The sequence below is a fragment of the Urocampus carinirostris genome, chromosome 8 (assembly GCF_059441175.1).
Source record: "Urocampus carinirostris isolate Australia breed hairy pipefish chromosome 8, RoL_Ucar_1.0, whole genome shotgun sequence".
Lineage (NCBI taxonomy): Eukaryota > Metazoa > Chordata > Actinopteri > Syngnathiformes > Syngnathidae > Urocampus > Urocampus carinirostris.
In genome coordinates this window covers 2,099,642-2,118,196 of record NC_142356.1, presented here as the reverse complement: position 1 = coordinate 2,118,196, position 18,555 = coordinate 2,099,642, and the positions used below count along the sequence as shown (strand labels likewise).

Genomic DNA, 18,555 nt, shown 5'->3' with positions numbered 1-18,555 from the left:
TTCGCTCCAAAATAAAGCAGATTGCAATCATTAATAAGGCATCCATCAGCACATTATTGAAGTATTTCTGATGTAGTATTTGTGTAGTAGGATTTTTATAGTATTTTTGCAGTAGTATTTTTGTAGAATTAGAAAAATATTTGTTGTCATTGATATCAACGTTGTGTAGACATGGTACTGTAGGTTAAAACATGTAACATAGAAAATTATAAGAGAAAAATGATGAATATGTAAAATAATAACAATGACAACGTTTGAAAAAAATGTCCAAAGTTATAATCATAGTACTAAAATGAAGAAAAAGAGTGCATTGTAACAATCGTGCAATGAAAACAATTGGATTTTTGTAGTATTTCTGTAGTATTCTCGTCAAGCTACTTCTCTACTAAACTGCTAGTTTGAAGTAAAACGCTAGTATTTTGAAGGTCTTAGACCGGAAACAAGAGCTGTCTCCAGGAACTGACGTATTTGAGAAGCGAGTTGGGGACCACTGTAAATATTACCCCAAACAAACATGGCGGACGGTAAGTCCATTGTTGTTCTTTTTTATGTAAAAATGGCTAAACAGTGCACCATAAACATGTCAACAATAGTTTTGCTGCTACTTAGCTCAGTGTTAATTCGCATTGTTGAAGGGCGACCAGGAAAGTGAAGTAAAGCCCGTATGCTAATGCTAACTGGCTAGCGCGATAAAGAGCGGGTGACGAACGAGCAAACTCCCCCTTGCGAAAGCGATTGTTGTTTTCTTCTCTTTTTGGCTTCAAAACTTAATATAAAATAATCTCGCTTAACACTTTTTAACGGATGAACATGTGTTGTTACAGAGCACGCGGACGCCGAACACGCCATGGAGCAGCATCCTTCCGTGAGTCTTCCGCATCTTTTCATCCCTTCCATTTGAACATTATGGAAATGCAATTCACTCCTTTATGCATTTGATGGCGTATTTTATCATTTGTTTTTGTGCATTTTTCCCTCTCGGGTATTTTTCTTGTGTAATTTCTCAACTATAGTGTCATTTTGTTGTCCATTTTAGAGTTTTGTTTTGTGAAGTATTTTCTCAAGTATATCGTCGTTTGTTTACTCGAAAATGTTCTCTTGTACTTTGTAATTTGATTTTTTTAAATGAAGACTTGTTGATTCCCTCATCATTTCGTTTGTTTTCACCACAAAATAATGTTGTAATGAGGGCGGGTCCAACCAGCTGAGCTTTATATCTATTGGTTGATCTGCGTAGTAATTGACTCATTCATCACTGCTCAACCAATAGATGAAAAGCTCAGCCAGTTGGACCCGCCTCCTCGTTTCAATAACATTTTATGACGACTGAACCCGCAAATACATGACAAAAAGACAAAATACACAGTAAAAGCAACAAGGTATGTGACAATACACGAAAAAACACATGACTAAATGAATCAATTTAAGACTGAATTGCACGTATGGCATTCATTTAGTTATTGCGTTATTTATTGTTGTCAAGACATATTTCTTATGGCATAAGAGTTCGTCCTATTTATTCTACAAATGGCAGGATTTCTTCTCCATTGGTTGTTAAATATCTGACGCGCTTACTATTTATCCCTCCATCTTCAGAATAGAGATCAAATGTGCACACTTACACAATTGGAGCAAAAAGTGCACCCAATCATTATGAGCCATCAAATGCTAACATGGCAGATTTTTGTTGTTGTTGGTGCAGGCGTCGGAGAATCCCCACGCAGAGTTTGGCCTGAGTGAAAGCATTCAGGTAAGGCCCTGCCCACTCTCCTACCTCATCTATTTCTTCATGGATAGCCACTTTATATTGTTTGACTGTGGACTTCTGTTGTGAACAAAATATTTGAAGTGCGGTTGAAGATTTCTACTTGACAGTTGTCTCGGGTTGTGAGAGGTTAATGTATACTGCTGTGTTAAACTACTTATTTAACTGTTTATTTTTGTTGCGTGAAAATACTTGGCACAGTAGAATATGTCTATACGAACAGTTGGAAGAGATTGTGAATTATTCTACAGAGTATAAATGGATATTGTTTTACAGCTTGTGAGCAAAATACTTGAAGTGCAGTGGTCTATGTCTACTTGATCAGTGGTCTCAGGTTGCGGGAGATTTAATTTATTTTAACTTAATTGATATTGTTGCACTTCAAGTGTAGGAGAAATATTGTGCTTTTGATATAGATGACAAGGTTCTAAAACACAATTACCTGTCTGTTCTTCTCTATTCAACAGACTCATACTACTCAGAAAATGCCAAATTTTTCGACTTACTTCTTTTTAAAGTAACAGAAATAGTTACTTCAGCTGTAGTCATTGTTACTAACTCTGTTCGTTTTCAGAAGGAGTAGTGTGTAACTATAATTCATTACTTTTTGAAAGGAACATGCCCGACACAGCTTCTTACTGTCATTTGTATCCCACACCTATTTGAGGAGAGATTGGTCTCAAATATTCGCACACGTCATTTTAAGATCCACTCGAGAGCTAAAAATCATACGCTACGTCTTGATTATGGCACACGCAGGAGGTAGAGCGCTGGTCTTAGGACAGAGCGGTCGCAGGTCGGATTCCCGGCCTATCTGAGCTAAGTGTGGTAGTGTCCTTGGGCTAGACATCCATTCCCTAATGCCCCCTATGGGCAGATAGGAGCCTCGCATGGCTGCATCTGGCTATCGGTGTTGGTGAGTGTGAAGCGCATCGTAGATCATTTCTGGGGGTTTTCAGTGACTTGAAATTCCCAGGGTATTTTTTTCTAATGGTACTGGAAAAAACTGTCCTTGAAAACTGCCTATTGGTATTGTTTTTGTGCTGGTTAGAGGACGCTGGAGCAGGAGAAGACGTGCAAGCAGAAGGTGGAGCTGCAGGCGTTGCCCACGCGGGCGTACCTTGACCAGACGGTGGTGCCCGTCCTGCTCCAGGGTCTGGCCCTGCTCGCCAAGGAAAGGTGGGCATGCTATTGTTCTCTTCCCGCTCTCACAAAATGGCGCCATCCTCGAGCCACCGATTGGCCCGATAGCTCCACCGATGGTTTTGTTGCCTTTCTGCGGGAGGACGTTCTGCCGACGTTGCGGGCAATCCACAAGACCGTTGATGGCTCTTGTCCAAAAGGAAGAACATTAAAAAAGGAAAGTAGAAATGCAAAAAAAAAATCTTTAAATAAAAGGAAAGGAAGAATAAAAGAGGAGAGGGACAATGAAAAGAAATATTAAGGAAAGAGAAAAAAAGGAAAGGAAGTAGGAAAAATAAATGAAGAGCTGCAGCTCATTGCACAGGAACATTCCAAGAGTGATTTACAATACAGGTGTAGGACATTCAACGTTGTCACAATTCCATTTTGCAAAGTCATAAAAACAAAAATGAAACTATGTCAGAACATGTGCATCGAGTACTATGCTTTAATTCAATTACGCACAGTGCCAGAGTTATCTGCGGCACTGAGTGAATACGAGGTGGCGGGGCGTTATCACAAGTTTGTAAAACAAGGGGACATACTAGGTTGCCTTGACAACTAGTCCCTGGGATGCTGGTCAAAGAGAAAGACAAAGAGGAACAAAGAAAGACAAAAACAAGTAAAGGAGAAGAGACAAAGATGGATGGAAAGAAAGGAAGGGGCCAATCTTTTTCTGTATTTATCGGTTTCTCATTTATTTCTTTTCCCGCTTTCATTTTTCTCTTTCCCTGCCTTTGTCCCTTCTTTTTCTCTCTCTGTGTCTTCCTTTCTCTTGCTCTTTCCCTTGTTTCACTTTATAATTTGTTTCTTTCTCTCTTTCTCTTATCTAGCAGTCCGGCCCCCCTGAGTTCTTTCTGCCACAGAGCCGATATGACTATGATAGCCCTACTCCAATGTATTTTTTTTCTTCTCCGTCAGGCCGCCGAACCCCATCGAGTACCTGGCCGCCTTCCTCCTGAAGAACAAGTCTCAGTTCGACGAGCGTCATTGAACTCATCACCGTTTGCTAATAAAAATGTCCCCGATTGTTAGCGAGCGCTCCTCTTTATTGGCACAACAAACTCATGTCAGATGTAAAAACTGTTGGTGGCTAACTGCTCGGTGAAGGGTCTCACCAGGTAGTCGGTGGCAAAATAAAAAAACAGTCCGAAGGTGATGGAGATGGGCAGCGCCGGGAGCGCCTTCTTCAAAACGGCCAGCAGGAGCAGCGTAACGCACAAACCCTGAAAAATACAAGAAGGTGCGCTTCAATAAAACAGAGTGGCCGTCGTCTGCACCGTAGACACTTTCGTTAGTTTGTAAACGTGGCAATGGATCCGGTGGGCGGGGCTTAGCCCGGAACCAAAAGAATACTGTCATAACTGCTCGTCGTCGTCATGTGCCGGAATCGGAGAAATAAACCTTAGTGATCGTAAATGGAAATTTTACTGTATCCGGCAGATACTCGAGAAAAACAGAGTTGTGGTAAAAGATTGGACCGAGGCACTCGTCAAGAATGCATCCCACACTTCATAACAGCTAAGAGAAATTAAATGTTTATGATTGTTGCTATGGAGTCCATGTGACTTTTTTTGTCGGAAAAGTATCTTATTTTCTTAGCCCGTGCTAACTGTTAGCGTGTTAGCCTAAATGCCAACAGGAGCCTTGTAAACATGAACCGATACGCATAGCAATTCGTTCCTAATTATTTATTGGATATCTTTATTTATCCATGTATTTTTTTTTTTTTTATCGCCAAGTTTACTGTTAGCATTTAGGCTATACGCTAACAGCTCAAGCCGAGTAAAAAGATACTTTTCCTACATGAGAAGTAGTATGGAAAAGAAAAGTCACAAACGGTTAGTTTCTTTTACTTGATGTGAAGATTTGGCTGAGTGCCTGGGTCCAATCTTTTCGCTTTAATGCATTTGACCACGAATCTTGTTTTTCTTTGACGAGGAGTGTCTGCCAGGATCCTATAAAACGTCAATTTACGATCACAAAAGTTTTCTTCTTCGGTTTCAGCACAACAATGCACAACATGACAACCAGCAGCGACGGCAGCTTTCTTTTCCTCTGACTTCTGACCGGCTCAAGTATTCTTTAGCCTCCAGGCTAAGCCCCGCCCACTGGATCCATCACAATGTCGACTAATGGAGGGGACATCGGTTTCTGAATATTAAAACCAACATCATATAAAGAGTACCGAATATTCCAGACCAAAAGGCCAACCTCAAAAGCCCCAAATTAGCCAGAAATTCGAAGATACACTTAAATACCACAGGACTCGTAAAAACATCGTATGCAACTTGATTGGTACCTGCGACTTTTAACCACAAAGGGGTGTCATATTGGAGCTTTAAGCGTTGCGATTTCAAGGTCAGGAAAATGTTTGAATTTTGGGTGAAGTGTTCGATAAAGCTTGAAACGATATCTGTTGCCGTGTTTCCTGGCAGTCTGACTGGATCGACCACGCTTTGAAATGGAGAAAATTGTTTCAAAAGTGCATAAAAATGACTGCAGGGGTGGCTCCAGTCCTCATGATTGTGTTGTCATGTGAAGCGTTACTGCCCCCTACAGTCGCATCCAAGAGGACTGATTTAATTCTCCATACCATTTTATTTTAAACAATTTGGAAACAGATCTTCTGAAAACGAGAGAAATACAATTTCAAAAAGCAAAACATCAGCACTCGCTAAGATGCAATGCGTTCCACACCGGAGTAATCCATATTCAAATGAGTCCAAATTTGGCTTATTTTTCCGCTCTCTATACGTACAGTACTTTTTTCCTGATTAGCTAGCACCTGTAGAGCCTTTTCCATCTTTATAAACAAGTGTAACATTTTGAAGATACTCGTGCATCGTTGAGGCAGAATTCCTGTCAGTTTATAGCAGCCCATTGACACAAACATCGTAGATCGTAGTAAGGGACAGCTCAAAATAGCTGCAAGATACTTTTTTACTCAAAGTTAACAAAAAAACAACTTTTGATCGGTGCAGGATCTTTCCCTTTGAAGGCGCTGGAAAAAAAAAATGGCCTTGAAAGTGCTTGAATTTGCCCATGAAAAAGGTGTACGACCCTGCACGACCACATACGAAAAGGCATTTGTTTTGATCACACTTCCTATTCACAGTACCACAGACCAATGCTGGAGAATGAAAAAAAAAATGGTCCTGAAAGATATTAACGCAAAAGAAGCACAAAACTGACGATCAATCAGAATTTGAGTTTAATAATATCTTTCAATCTTAGAATGAAAGGAAGGCCCAAATACGGATGGATGGGATGAAACATGCTCCGGATGTGAGCTTGGTTAATTTAATGGTTGCTAGAGTGCGCACTAGGGATAGATGGGAATGGCCAAGGATAGTTTAGAATGACCGATATCGTCGCATATGATGTCGCGGGGGTAAACCAGTGTATGCTAATTACCGGCTTGCATGGCACAGCAATTCAGCCCTTTTTGCTGTGGGCTCAATCTTCTGTGTTAGGTTGGGAAGAGCGAAGGAGAATGAATGTTTGGTGAATAGAAGTGTGCTCTTCCCGGACGACCTTGCGTTCTCCCTTATCTAACATTTGTCTTCGGTACCACGAGTTAATAGTGTGGTAATAATAAAACCGAATGCCTTTTCGTATGTCATTTCTGGTGCATTCCTAGTGGTATAGTGCAGTGTTTTTCGATCGGTACGCCAGAGAGACCTCATCTGATGTGCCGCGGGAAACGACCTGATTTCATCCTCACAAAATAAAAGCATGCCATTGCTCAATATTGTCGCTGTCTTCCAGCGATCGACTTCATAACCTGACAGGAATCTGCTGCCACCTACAGCCTCATCTTATGTCAAATAAATATTTCTTGGGGAAAAAAATACGCGTTCATAAGATAATAAGCAAAAATACATGCACTATTTCCCATACTTATTACACACGCCCGCTAATTGGTGACTCAAATTGTGTTCGTCTTGTTCTCAACTCGCACTTCCCAGTTGGATGCGACGGGAATCAAACCCGGGAGCGCTGAATTCGAATCACTGGACCACCAGTGGTTTGGATGACGTATGAAAAGGCAGTACATTTGAACTCATTATGACAACAGAGATGAATGTTAAGTTTGCGATGCATTTCACATGTTACCATGTTTAGAACAGAAGTTCAACATTTGTTTCTGGTACCTTGACTAAAGTGCATTCATCAGGTAAAACCGAATGCCTTTTCAATTGTCATCTAAATCAGAGGCGGTCCGGTGGATTGCGACTTTGGTTCACATCCTGTTAAGATTTTGCAATACGCTAATGTGCGTTTTAAAGTCAGTCACTATTTGTTTTTTTAATAATGAGTCAAGTTTTCTTCACCACTAGGGGGTGCTAAGTAATACACACTGAGTAAAAGTGCCATTTTACGGCAATTCTTACGATCAAGATGGCGACGAAGCAGGCGATGGTGGTGTTCCAATCCGCGCCGCCGGCCGCCGCTTTTCCCACTAGGACGCTGTAGAAGATGAAGTCGCCCAATCCCAGCTTCACACCGCCTGCAACATGCCACATACACGTCATGTAATGTGCTGCCAGGCACAACATGGACACACCTGCCACACGCTAACACGCGTGTCGTGCCATACACATGCCATGTAACATGCAGCCTGGCTAGTGTGACACCCAGGGGTGTTGACATGGACATACAGCCTGCAACAGGCGCGTCACGCCATGAAACATGCAGCCCAGGCGCCATTACATGGACACGCCTGCCACACGCTAACACGCGTGTCATGCCACACACGTGCCATGTAACGCGCCGCCTGGTTAGCGTGACGCCCAGGTCCCATGACACGGACACGCGGCCTGCAACAGGCGCGTCACGCCATAAAACATGCAGCCCAGGCGCCATAACATGGACACGCCTGTCACACGCTAACACGCGTGTCGTGCCGCACACATGCCATGTAACATGCAGCCTAGCTAGTGTGACACCCAGGGGTCATGACATGGACATGCAGCCTGCAACAGGCACGTCACGCCATAAAACATGCGGCCCAGGCGCCATAACATGGACACGCCTGTCACACGCGTGTCGTGCCAAACGCATGCCATGTAACATGCAGCCTGGCTAGTGTGACACCCAGGGGTCATGACATGGACATGCAGCCTGCAACAGGCGCGTCACGCCATGAAACATGCAGCCCAGGCGCCATAACATGGACACGCCTGCCACACGCTAACACGCGTATCATGCCACACACATGCCATGTAACATGCAGCCCAGGCGTCATGACATGGACACGCCAGCCACACGGCAAAACGCGTATCGTGCCACCCACATGCCATGTAACATGCAGCCTGGCTAGCGTGACGCCCAGGGGTCATGACATGGACACGCGTCACGCCATGAAACATGCAGCCCAGGCGCCATAACATGGACACGCCTGTCTCACGCTAACACGCGTGTCGTGCCACACACGTGCCATGTTAACATGGGGCCCAGGCGTCATGACATGGACACACCAGCATCACGTGTCTCACAGCATGTTAGGGGACGTCACGGCACCCACGCCGCGCACACGCACACACCACGCACACGCACACACCACGCACACACTAAACTCACGCTCTTCCGGCTCCTCCACCTCCGAAGCCGCCGCACTGCTGGACTCCGCCTCCTCATCTGTCAAACACAGCAGACGTCACTGCGAAAATGTCAGCCGTCTCCGTGGCGATGGCTCGCCGACCGCGCCCACCTGAAGCGCTTTCCGGCTGGCCATTGGCAGAGTCCGCCGTCCACGCCATGGCGGCTGCACAAAAACATCGCAAAGAAAGTTCCACGAATGGATGCTGACCAGAAAAATTCATGAAATCCTCAATAAATATCGGACATGAATTTATTTCTTAAATCTAATTCAGATTTTATTGAGTCACAACCAAATGTCGTGCAAATGAGGGGGCGGGACAAACTGCCTGAGCTTTTCCCCCTTTGGTTGATTGGTGATGAACAGATTGGCTACTGCACTGATCAACCAATAGGTGAAAAGCTCAGGCAGTTTCCCCCGCCCCCTCATTTGAATAACATTCAGTTGTGACACGATAAATGCAGGGATCAGAATGGAGATTTTCATTTTCAGCTGAAATAGCCAGGGTCCAGGAATAAAACAGCTCCTGGGTTTTAGGCAATTTACTTGTCCAAAACCATGCTTATATTTATCATTTAAGTAACATTTTTAGAAAATTAAAATAATTTGCCCACATAACTGATTTTTTTGTAAATACTGCAAGATAAGTTCAAATGCAGTTCAGTCCCTGCAGCTTGAGCGACAATGCGGCCAATTTTTCTAACGGCCGCCAGGGTGCGCCAGAGCAATAAAGGAAAGAGTGAGACAGTCGGATTTTGAATTTGTTTGCTACGCAAGAGAAAAAGTGAAAAAGTCGGAATGCCTTTGGGGTTCAAAAACAGCGGAAATCCGCGGATCCGCGTAAAATTCTGATCCCTGTAAATGACTACTCAGCACACAATAAAACAATTACACAATAAAGAACAAAATGATATACACACATATTCTGCAGCTCAATAAACAACTAAACACATTACTAAATAATAAAATAACAAACACTCAAAAAGCATGTGAAAATACTCAACAAAATCAAATAAAAACACAATAAGCAACAAAATAAATGATACAACACATGACGAGAAACAAAATAAAATACTAACCAGAAACAAAAAAAAAGACAAAACACAAAAACTAAAGGATGATAAACAATGAATGACCAATTTAAACATTAAAAAGAAAATTAAACAAAACGGACAACAACAAAAAAGACAGGATAAAAAACAAACAAAAAAAACAACAAATGAAATAAGACACTACAAAATAGACATTAAGAAAAAGTCTGAATAAAAGTACACATGACAAAAAAACAGACTAAAGATAACACAACAAGACACAGGACACAATAAGCAACAAATGAAACGCATAACAAACACCAAAATACACCAAATAAATTGAAAAAAACAACACATTACAAAACAATAAAAGACAAAACTCTCAAAAAACAGACTAAACAAAATAAATATATTTAAATAAGAAATTGCATAATGTTTGAATGATTGCATTGATGTCAGGTACGCTAATATTTAAAGACCCTTTCATTTGTTTGTAAATATTATGACGTATCTGTTGGGTGGGGCTTAGAATACTTGCACTGGTCAGAAAACAGAGGAAAAGAACGCTGTCGTCGCTGCTCGTTATCGTCGTGTCGTTTGTTCGTGCGCCAGAATCGGAGAGAAAAAAACGCAGCTCGATAGCTTGCTAAAGAGTTAAAAAGGTTGCTTGACAGTGAGCTAGAGGGGTAAACAGGTAAAAAACGAAAAATAGCTAGCTAAATAAGAAAAAAAGCCAACTAAACAGCCAGATAGAAGGGAGGCGAAAATTAAGCTTAATAAGTAGCGTTTGCTAGAATGTAGAAAGCTAGCTAAGTAGCTTGCTAAACAGCTACAAAGGTAGGAAGGTGGCTAGCTACAAAGCTAAAACAATCGCCAGATCGCTATCTCCCCAAACCTGCATTTCATTCCCTTTATAAAACCCATCTATTGGAATTGAGTTTGTTGTTTTTCTTGTAGAATAAATAGGTTTAATTCTCTTAATTGCTGAAAAATAATGATCATTACTTGAATATTTTTTTGTCAACTGCAATGGATCCAGTTCAATTTCTCAGATTACTGATGGTGTTATTTTCAAAATAGGGTTAACGAGACTCCGTCAATCACTAGAAATCTCTTTTTTGCATGAGAAAATAGCAACAATGCCCTCCAGCCGCCCTTAGGGGGCAGTGTTTTGGACAGCCCCTTCCTATGTCCTATTTCTGATCTCCATTTGCAAAGATGTCAGGATCCTTACACGAGTAGATGAGCGCAGGGAAGATGGGCTCGTTCCTCTCCTGGGCCGTCTCCACCAGGATCCTCAGCGGACCCTTGGGACTCAGGACGGCCACCAAATCTGCGGGGCGAGAAAGGACGTATTAGTAGGGGCTTTGGGCGGGTGGCGCCTTGGCGGTCTCACCGTAGACGGAGACGGCGGCCAGGATGAGCCAAGCCGACCACTCGGGCAAATATTTGACGAAAACCAGCGCCATCAAAGCGCTGACCACGATCAGGTACGCTTGCTGCAACGCCAGGGGTCCTTTCCAGTGGATGCAGGTCATGCCCACCACGCCGAAGTTCCACATGAGGACGCCCGCCGTCACTTTGTCCATGGCCACGTTGTAGGTCTTCAAAACCTCGCTGGACGGAAGGAGACATCGGCTTCGTTGAGCGCCGGGGCCCTCAAAATTGCCGAACGGGGGCCGGCGGCAGCCCCCGGCCTGCGAGTTCGAGACCCCCGGGGCGAGCTAATACGCGCTATATACACGCCAAAATGGGCGATCGCTGCGACGGCCATCTTACCTGAGGTAGAGGAAGCTGAACCAGAAGAGCAGCAAAAGCGAGGACAGGATGAGCCACCCGTGGATCACCTGCCCACCAAAATAAAAGCATATTGACAACATTGCTAAGCTGTTTTACTTGACCACGAAAATGGCCTCCCGTCCCTTTTTCTCTTCTCACCCGCCGGATTTCAAAGGACACCAAAAGTCGAAGGACTTATGGTTCCTCTCCGAAAATGCAGACAGAACGCTCGCCTACAAAATTGTATCTCGTGATTGAAATGACTCTCGGAAATGAACGTCCCCCTCTTACCTTTGCAAGGTGAGTATTCTAATCGGACAACTAATCCGAGACATCACTGAAGACCTAGTGCGCTTTACAAGGTACTTCTCAAAACCGCCTCCTGTTATAATAGAATGCTTCCTTCTAAGTGGCCAAACCAATGTAAACAAACTCGTCAAACGATACCCAATATGGTAGTTAGCCCCTAACCATTTGATTGACACCTCCCTCGGCCAATAACGGGCTTTGTTTCACCGTCCACGGTCCGCATTGGCCAACAAAAGCTCGTTTGTAGCTGGGAATATCTTATGCCGATTGACAACTGGTACTTGTTTAGACTGATATCCGTGTCCGGAATCAGTTCTCCATTCTGGTCTGGGATGATGTAGACTCCGGAGGCGCGCTCCATATCTGCTTTCACTGTCGCTAACCCCGATTATAGTCGGCCTCCTGTCAGAGTCGACGCGATTTCCTCTTGCGGACGGAGAAGGACCTGACCCAACTGCGGTATCCTTCCCTTGACGAGAAGCGTGGCAACTAGCCCCAGTAACCCCATAACAGATTCGGTCAATCGGCCGGATAGCGAAGAATCGTCTGAGACGGTATATGCCTAAAGCTTGGAGGCCACGTTTAGTAGCCGTAGAGTAGGATCGAGCCGACGAGCGCTCGGAATATCCTACTTTTGATCTCCTTGCGGGACCAGAGACAGCGTTTTAGACGGCAAAACGCCCAACGGTCTCGGTCGATGCGGATGGAGATCTCGTCTTGGCAAGGGGGATCGTCGCAGAAAGGAATTTAGTCCGCGCAATGTTATCTTCGTGTCTACTCGTTTCACCACATTGTCGATTTTGTCAAGGCCCCGTTGAATGGCCACGAATGAGGACCCTAATTGACACATTGGTTAGCCAAAAAAATTCCCGTCATAAATGTATACTATTTTTCAACGCGTATTCAAATAAGAGCTGAAAATAAAAAATGGAAACTTGGATCCATTTTCGCGCACAAGTGTGGGCAATCAACGATTGGACTTCTAGAAGTCAAACATTTATAACTCTTTTACAACGTCTAAAGTAAAATACAAGGTTAAAGAGGTTTTAAAACTGTGCACTTGTCATCTCCAAATGGCCACTTTTGGAAACGCCTAGACTTACCCTGAGAAAAATGTGTCAAATCCGATGTTTAGTTTAGCAGATTGGGTTCCAATTTCACTTGGGACCAGGTAAGGCTTCAAGCCATTGTCTCAGCTAAGGTGTCCACGCTACATTCATCTGCAGGCATTTGATAGTGGGAACAAAAAAAACCTTCTATTTGTTCCAACTTCGATATTAGCAGCGATTCGTTCAGTCTAGGACTTAACTTGAGAGGGTTTCCTTTCTAAAGAGAGCCAACGAGTCCAGAGTCTCCAAACAGTTCAAGAAGATCATTCGATTGACTTTGGGTACGTCTTGGATTGGGATTTGATGAACATTTGAATCGATCATATTCCTTTTTAATATTATGAAAAGTTGACGCGCTTTATTCCTTGTTCTCAATGCAGTATTTTTGAGAAATTAATAGTAAACGAGAGCTTTGTTAGCATGTTTCCTGAGGTCCCGCCCGGTTCTTCTGCCTGGCTTTCATATCCAGGGCGGTACAGGTGTGTCAGCCGGCGCTTCCCCGCCTCACCTTATAGCATCGGTACTTGTAGAGCAAGACGAGGAAGACGGTCATGACCACGATGACGCTGATCATGACCACCGTGTTCAAGACCGAGTTCAGCAAACGACGACCCACGGAAGACGTCTTCTCCGTGAACGGCGTGTAGATGCTGAGGATGGACACCGGGTGAGCAATGAGGACATAGGTGACAAAATCAAAGGTCCGACGCGGGACAAAATGATTTCGGAAAAACATCATAATAAAAGACAAGACGTGCACGAATAAATGACAAAATAGACGCACGGGAAACTAAACGACAGCGTGCACATCAAAATAAACAAGACACATGACAAAACACAAAACGAAAAACACGAGAAAAAGGAACACAACGAAATAAACAAATTTCACGAGAAAATAAACAAAAAAAAACCTCTAAAAACACATGACGTAACACGCAACTAAATAATTGACAAAAAACCCCGAAAAACAATAAAATACACAATCAAATACATTGAACGACAAAACAAAAAACAAAAAATAGAAGACAAAAGAAAAATCAAAAACAAATGACAAAATACACAACAAGAAACAATCAAAGGCACACCAAAATCAATGAAACTCACAGTTGCTCGTCAGTCTTTTCTCCATAAAAGTCCAGGGACTTGATCGTCATGACAACCAGCATCATGCAAAGCGAAACGGGCACAAAGAGCATCACCACGTGCTTGGCGCCGTACTTCAGGCTGAGCTCCGCCTCCTCCTCGCCCGGCGACGCCCCCTCACCAGCCTATTGGAGGAGACCGTGAGTGGGCGTTTCGGTATACGGTCGACATTTCGTGCCCTTATCGGTGATGCGCAAACTACGGCCGCAGGCGCCCCTCCGGGCTTTTTCATTCGGCCCGCTAAACTAAAATGGTCAACCTATTCTGATCGTATATATATATATATATATATAAATAGTAAATCAATTACTACTAACAAAAAAGACGGTTTTTAGTGCCAGCTTCCTCCCGCCCTCCATTTTCCATTTTCCTAAAACACTACAAAACTACTACAAAACTCAATATCAAATTTACTGCTTGAAAAGAAAAACCGAATGTATTAGTTTGTGTTCATTCTGGAAAGAAAAACTTACTGCAGAAGTATTACAAAAATACTACTACAGTAATGCAATGATAAAAACAGAAATATTACAACAGAAATACTGCAAAACATAACTACATTGATATTACAAAAATACTAAACATGTACGATAAAAATACATAAATACTACAAAAATTGAATAATGAAATATGAGCGAAATACTACATAATAGTTCAAAATACGTCTAAAGAAATACCACAAAATAATAATAATAATAATAATAATAATAATTTCCTTGTATTGTCATTCTGTGTAACAATGTACACAGAACGAAATGTCGATTGCACCTGACCCGTTGTAGCGAGCCGATGCAGCCGCAGCCAACAGAGGGCGCCGCCGACCACTTTTTAAGTCTTAGGAATGACTCGACCGGGGCGCGAACCACCGACCTCCCAGTCTCAAAGCGGGCGCCTTACCATCTAGGCTATGACCACTACAATAGTAGTATAAAACACCAAGACTACTACAGAAATATTACAACAAATACTACTGACCCCAATACTGCAAATAGTGGCCGACACCTCCCGTATACAGTCAATGTTTTTGCGCCACCCATATAATGAAGATTTTTGCACTTCCATGCCCATATATGGTCAATATTTTAGTCTTACTACCCCTATTAATTGGCAATATTTTTGCACCACTATGCCCATATATGGTGGCTATATTTCCACCTCCACGCCCATATATGGACGACGATTTGCACCACCACGTCCATATATGATCAATATTTTAGCTCCACTACGCCTATGTATGGTGAGTATTTTTTTTTTTTTTTTTGCACAACTATGCCCAAATATGATCAATATTTTAGCGATACTACCCCCAATATCTTTGCGCCACAACGCCCATATTTGATGAATATTTAAGCGTGGCTATGCCCATACACGGTTGAGGTTTTGCAGCACTATGCCCAAATATGGTCAAGATTTTAGCGATACTACCCTTATATGTGACCAGTTCGGTGGCCTTGGGGGTATGGCGCCCGCCCCGAGACTGAGAGGTTGTGGTTCAAGCCTCGGCTAGGAATCCCCTCCTCTGAATCAGTCTCCCAAAAAGAGTCAGAAATTACTCTAGCCACCTCCCACTAGGGGGATATGGCTGTGTAATATATATATAACCCTTATATGTGTTCAGTATCTTTGCGCCACAACGCCCATATATGGTCAACATTTTTGCACCACTAAGCCCATATATGGTGAATATTTTTGCACCACTACACCCAAATATGGTCAATATTTTAGCGATACTGCGACTGGCTGGCAACCAGTTCAGGGTGTCCCCTGCCCACTGCCCGGAGATGGCTGGGATGGGCTCCAGCCCCCCCGCAACCCTAATGAGGATAAGCTGTACGGCTAATGAGATTAGATTTTAGCGATACTACCCCTATATGTGTTCAGTATCTTTGCGCCACAACGCCCATGTAAGGTCAATATTTTAGCACCACTATGCCCATATATGGTGAGTATTTTTGCACCACTATGCCCAGATATGGTCGGTATTTTAGCAATCCTACCCTTATATGTGTTCAATATCTTTGCGCCACAACGCTCATATATGGTCAAAATTTAAGCGTGGCTATGCCCATACAGGGTCGGAGTTTTGCATCACTACGCCCATATATGGTCAAGATTTTTGTATATGTTGAGTATTTTTGCACCACTACGCCCAAATATGGTCAATATTTCAGCGATACTACCACTATATGTGTACAGTATCTTTGCGCCACAACGCCCATATATGGTCAACATCTAAGGGTGGCTATGCCTATACACGGTCGAAGTTTTGCAGCACAACGCCCATATATGGTCAAGATTTTAGCGCCAATATGCCCATATATGGTGAATATTTTTGCACCACGACACCCAAATATGGTTAATATTTTAGCGCCACTACGCCCATATACGGCGGAGGTTTCCCTGTTTACCGTGGGTGGCGAGCGCTCCCCCTGCCGGTAGGACGGCACCGCGGGCTTCTCCGATTGGACGAGAGCCGTCCGCTCCGTGTAGTCGTCGTCCTCGCTGTCGGACATGGCCACGCCCACCTGAACACAAAAAGTCCTATTTTTTGTATGGCCCGTTATCACAAAAAGTCTCAAAGGGCTGTACGGAACACAAAAACAACGAGACAGGAAACAACAATTTCAGCTCATTAGGAGTCAAAATCAAATTATGCAAAGTCCAACTCACTCTATACGGTACACGGTTGATTTCCTCAGGCAAAGGTTATTCTTCCTGTGTTTCTCTTTTCTCATTTTGTTATTGTAGTTTTCCATTTTTATCCCCCTCCCTCTTATTAAGTCATAATAATTGATCAAGTGGGGACACGAAAGAGACAGCACGGCGGCGCAGTTGTTAGCGTGTGTGCGGCACAGTTCTGAGGTCATGAGATCGAACCTCCTGTGTGGAGTTTGCATGTTCTCCTCGTGCTTGTTTACTCCGGGCACTCCGGTTTCCTCCCACATTCCAAAAACATGCACGTCAGGTTAATTGGCTGGTCCAAATTGTCCCTAGGTGTGAATGAGCGAGTGAATTGTCTGTCCATGTGTGTCCTGCGACTGGCTGGCAACCAGTTCGGGGTGTCCCCTGCCCATTGCCCGGAGATGGCTGGGATGGGCTCCAGCACCCTGCGACCCTACTGAGGATAAACAGTGCAGATAATGGATGGATAGCACCCGAAATAGCCGGTTCTTTTCAAGTCAACTAGGGTGTATCGCATGTGCTCGGAAAACTTGAAATTATTTGACGTGTAAGAACTTCTTTTTAAGGTCAGGGAAATATTGACTCTCCCTGCTTAACGAGTTACTTCAGCTATAGTCATTCACTTCCTAACTCGGTTACTTTTACGAAAAAGCCATTTTTAAAGTAAAGCACCCAACAGTGTTCACGATGCAGTCAGACGTCATTTCCGCACTTCTCGTTGGGCACCAAATCAAAGACGACTTTCTTCGCATCAATCAATCGATCAATTCATCGATCGATCGACTTTGGCCCTCAATGCCCCCCATAGAAACACGCCATGTGGGTCTTAAAACGACTAAATATGGAATATTAGCCAAAGTTTGACTCGTGTGAAGAAAAAGCGCGAATTATCCTCGCTATACGAACCTTTTAACGTGCAGAACTTACGCTGGTGACGTCAACGGCCCACCGGACCGGAACCCAACTTTTGTGTCTCTTTAAACTCCAAAACTCGATTGAATTTCAGGCACAAAATGTCAGCAAGTCGCCATTTTCCAACCCGGAAGTCAGCAGATCATCAGCTGACGCCATGTCACGTGATTCGTGTCCCTTTCTGCCACAATACTCGTTTCCTGCCAGTATCAAAATAAAAGCGAAAAATGAACGCATTCATCCGTCCGTCCATCTCTCTCGCCGTTATCATCAAGAGGGTCACGGGGGTGCTGGAGCCCATCTCGGGTAACACCAATGTTCCCTCTAAGCTGCGCACGTGCGCAATTGCGCACTGCCCAGAGCTTTTCTGCGCACAAGAAAATCTAGCCAGCTCACAAAAATCAGGGCTCCAAATTGCTCATTAAAAAGTGAATTAGGTCAAAGCTACAGTGCATGAAGGTCAAAATACAAGGATTCCCCTGACGTTGAGTTCTAAATGCGGTATTTGGAAGTCAAGGTCGAAGTAGAACGAAGTTGAGTAAAGTCAGTAGAGTTTTTCGAAAACCGGCTTCTTCGGCTCGGCTCACTAAAAAGAACCGGCTCTTTCGGGTCCCAAACGGCTCTTCGGGTTGTTTTTGCTTCTTTCATCCCTACACGACCAAATATTACTGGTATGTAAAATTGTGCACAAAATGACTTAAAGGAAAGGGGGGATATAGAACAAAAGAGAAAAAAAATACCAAAATGAAAAAGTAGTGAAAAGCTGAGAAAAAAAGAAACAAAAGGAAGAGAAAAAAGTAAGGAAAAATTCAGAAAAAAAGCCAGAAAAAAGAAAAGAAAGAAACAAAGGAAAAAAAGTAAATAGAGAACAAAAAGAAAAAAGGAACAGTTAGGAAAAAATAAACACAATGAGATTTTTTTTAAAGGAATTTAAAAAAAAAACAGGGAAGAAGAAGAAAAAGTTTGTGTTGCATTCAAATCATTTCGTTTCAAGCGTTGAGAATCTCCAAACTGTGCAGCAGACACCTTAAGCACTCA

The 18,555-nt window shown here is 43.3% G+C and overlaps 2 protein-coding genes across 2 annotated transcripts; one reads left to right on the top strand and one right to left on the bottom strand.

Annotated features, from left to right (window-relative positions):
* Window positions 1–433: 433 nt before the first annotated feature.
* Window positions 434–3,981, top strand: dpy30 (dpy-30 histone methyltransferase complex regulatory subunit). The gene is made up of 5 exons (XM_088341294.1): window positions 434–524; window positions 825–865; window positions 1,703–1,750; window positions 2,817–2,944; window positions 3,869–3,981. Exons 1-5 carry the CDS (start codon window positions 515–517, stop codon window positions 3,939–3,941), a joined length of 300 nt encoding a protein of 99 aa, XP_088197420.1. The 5' UTR covers window positions 434–514; the 3' UTR covers window positions 3,942–3,981.
* psen2 (presenilin 2) lies at window positions 3,976–17,682 on the bottom strand. The gene is made up of 11 exons (XM_088341293.1): window positions 17,512–17,682; window positions 16,332–16,448; window positions 13,885–14,048; window positions 13,289–13,430; window positions 11,363–11,430; window positions 10,980–11,200; window positions 10,818–10,916; window positions 8,664–8,717; window positions 8,534–8,590; window positions 7,345–7,460; window positions 3,976–4,173 (listed from the first exon to the last, which is right to left on the bottom strand). Exons 2-11 carry the CDS (start codon window positions 16,434–16,436, stop codon window positions 4,018–4,020), a joined length of 1,182 nt encoding a protein of 393 aa, XP_088197419.1. The 5' UTR covers window positions 16,437–16,448; window positions 17,512–17,682; the 3' UTR covers window positions 3,976–4,017.
* Window positions 17,683–18,555: the final 873 nt, after the last annotated feature.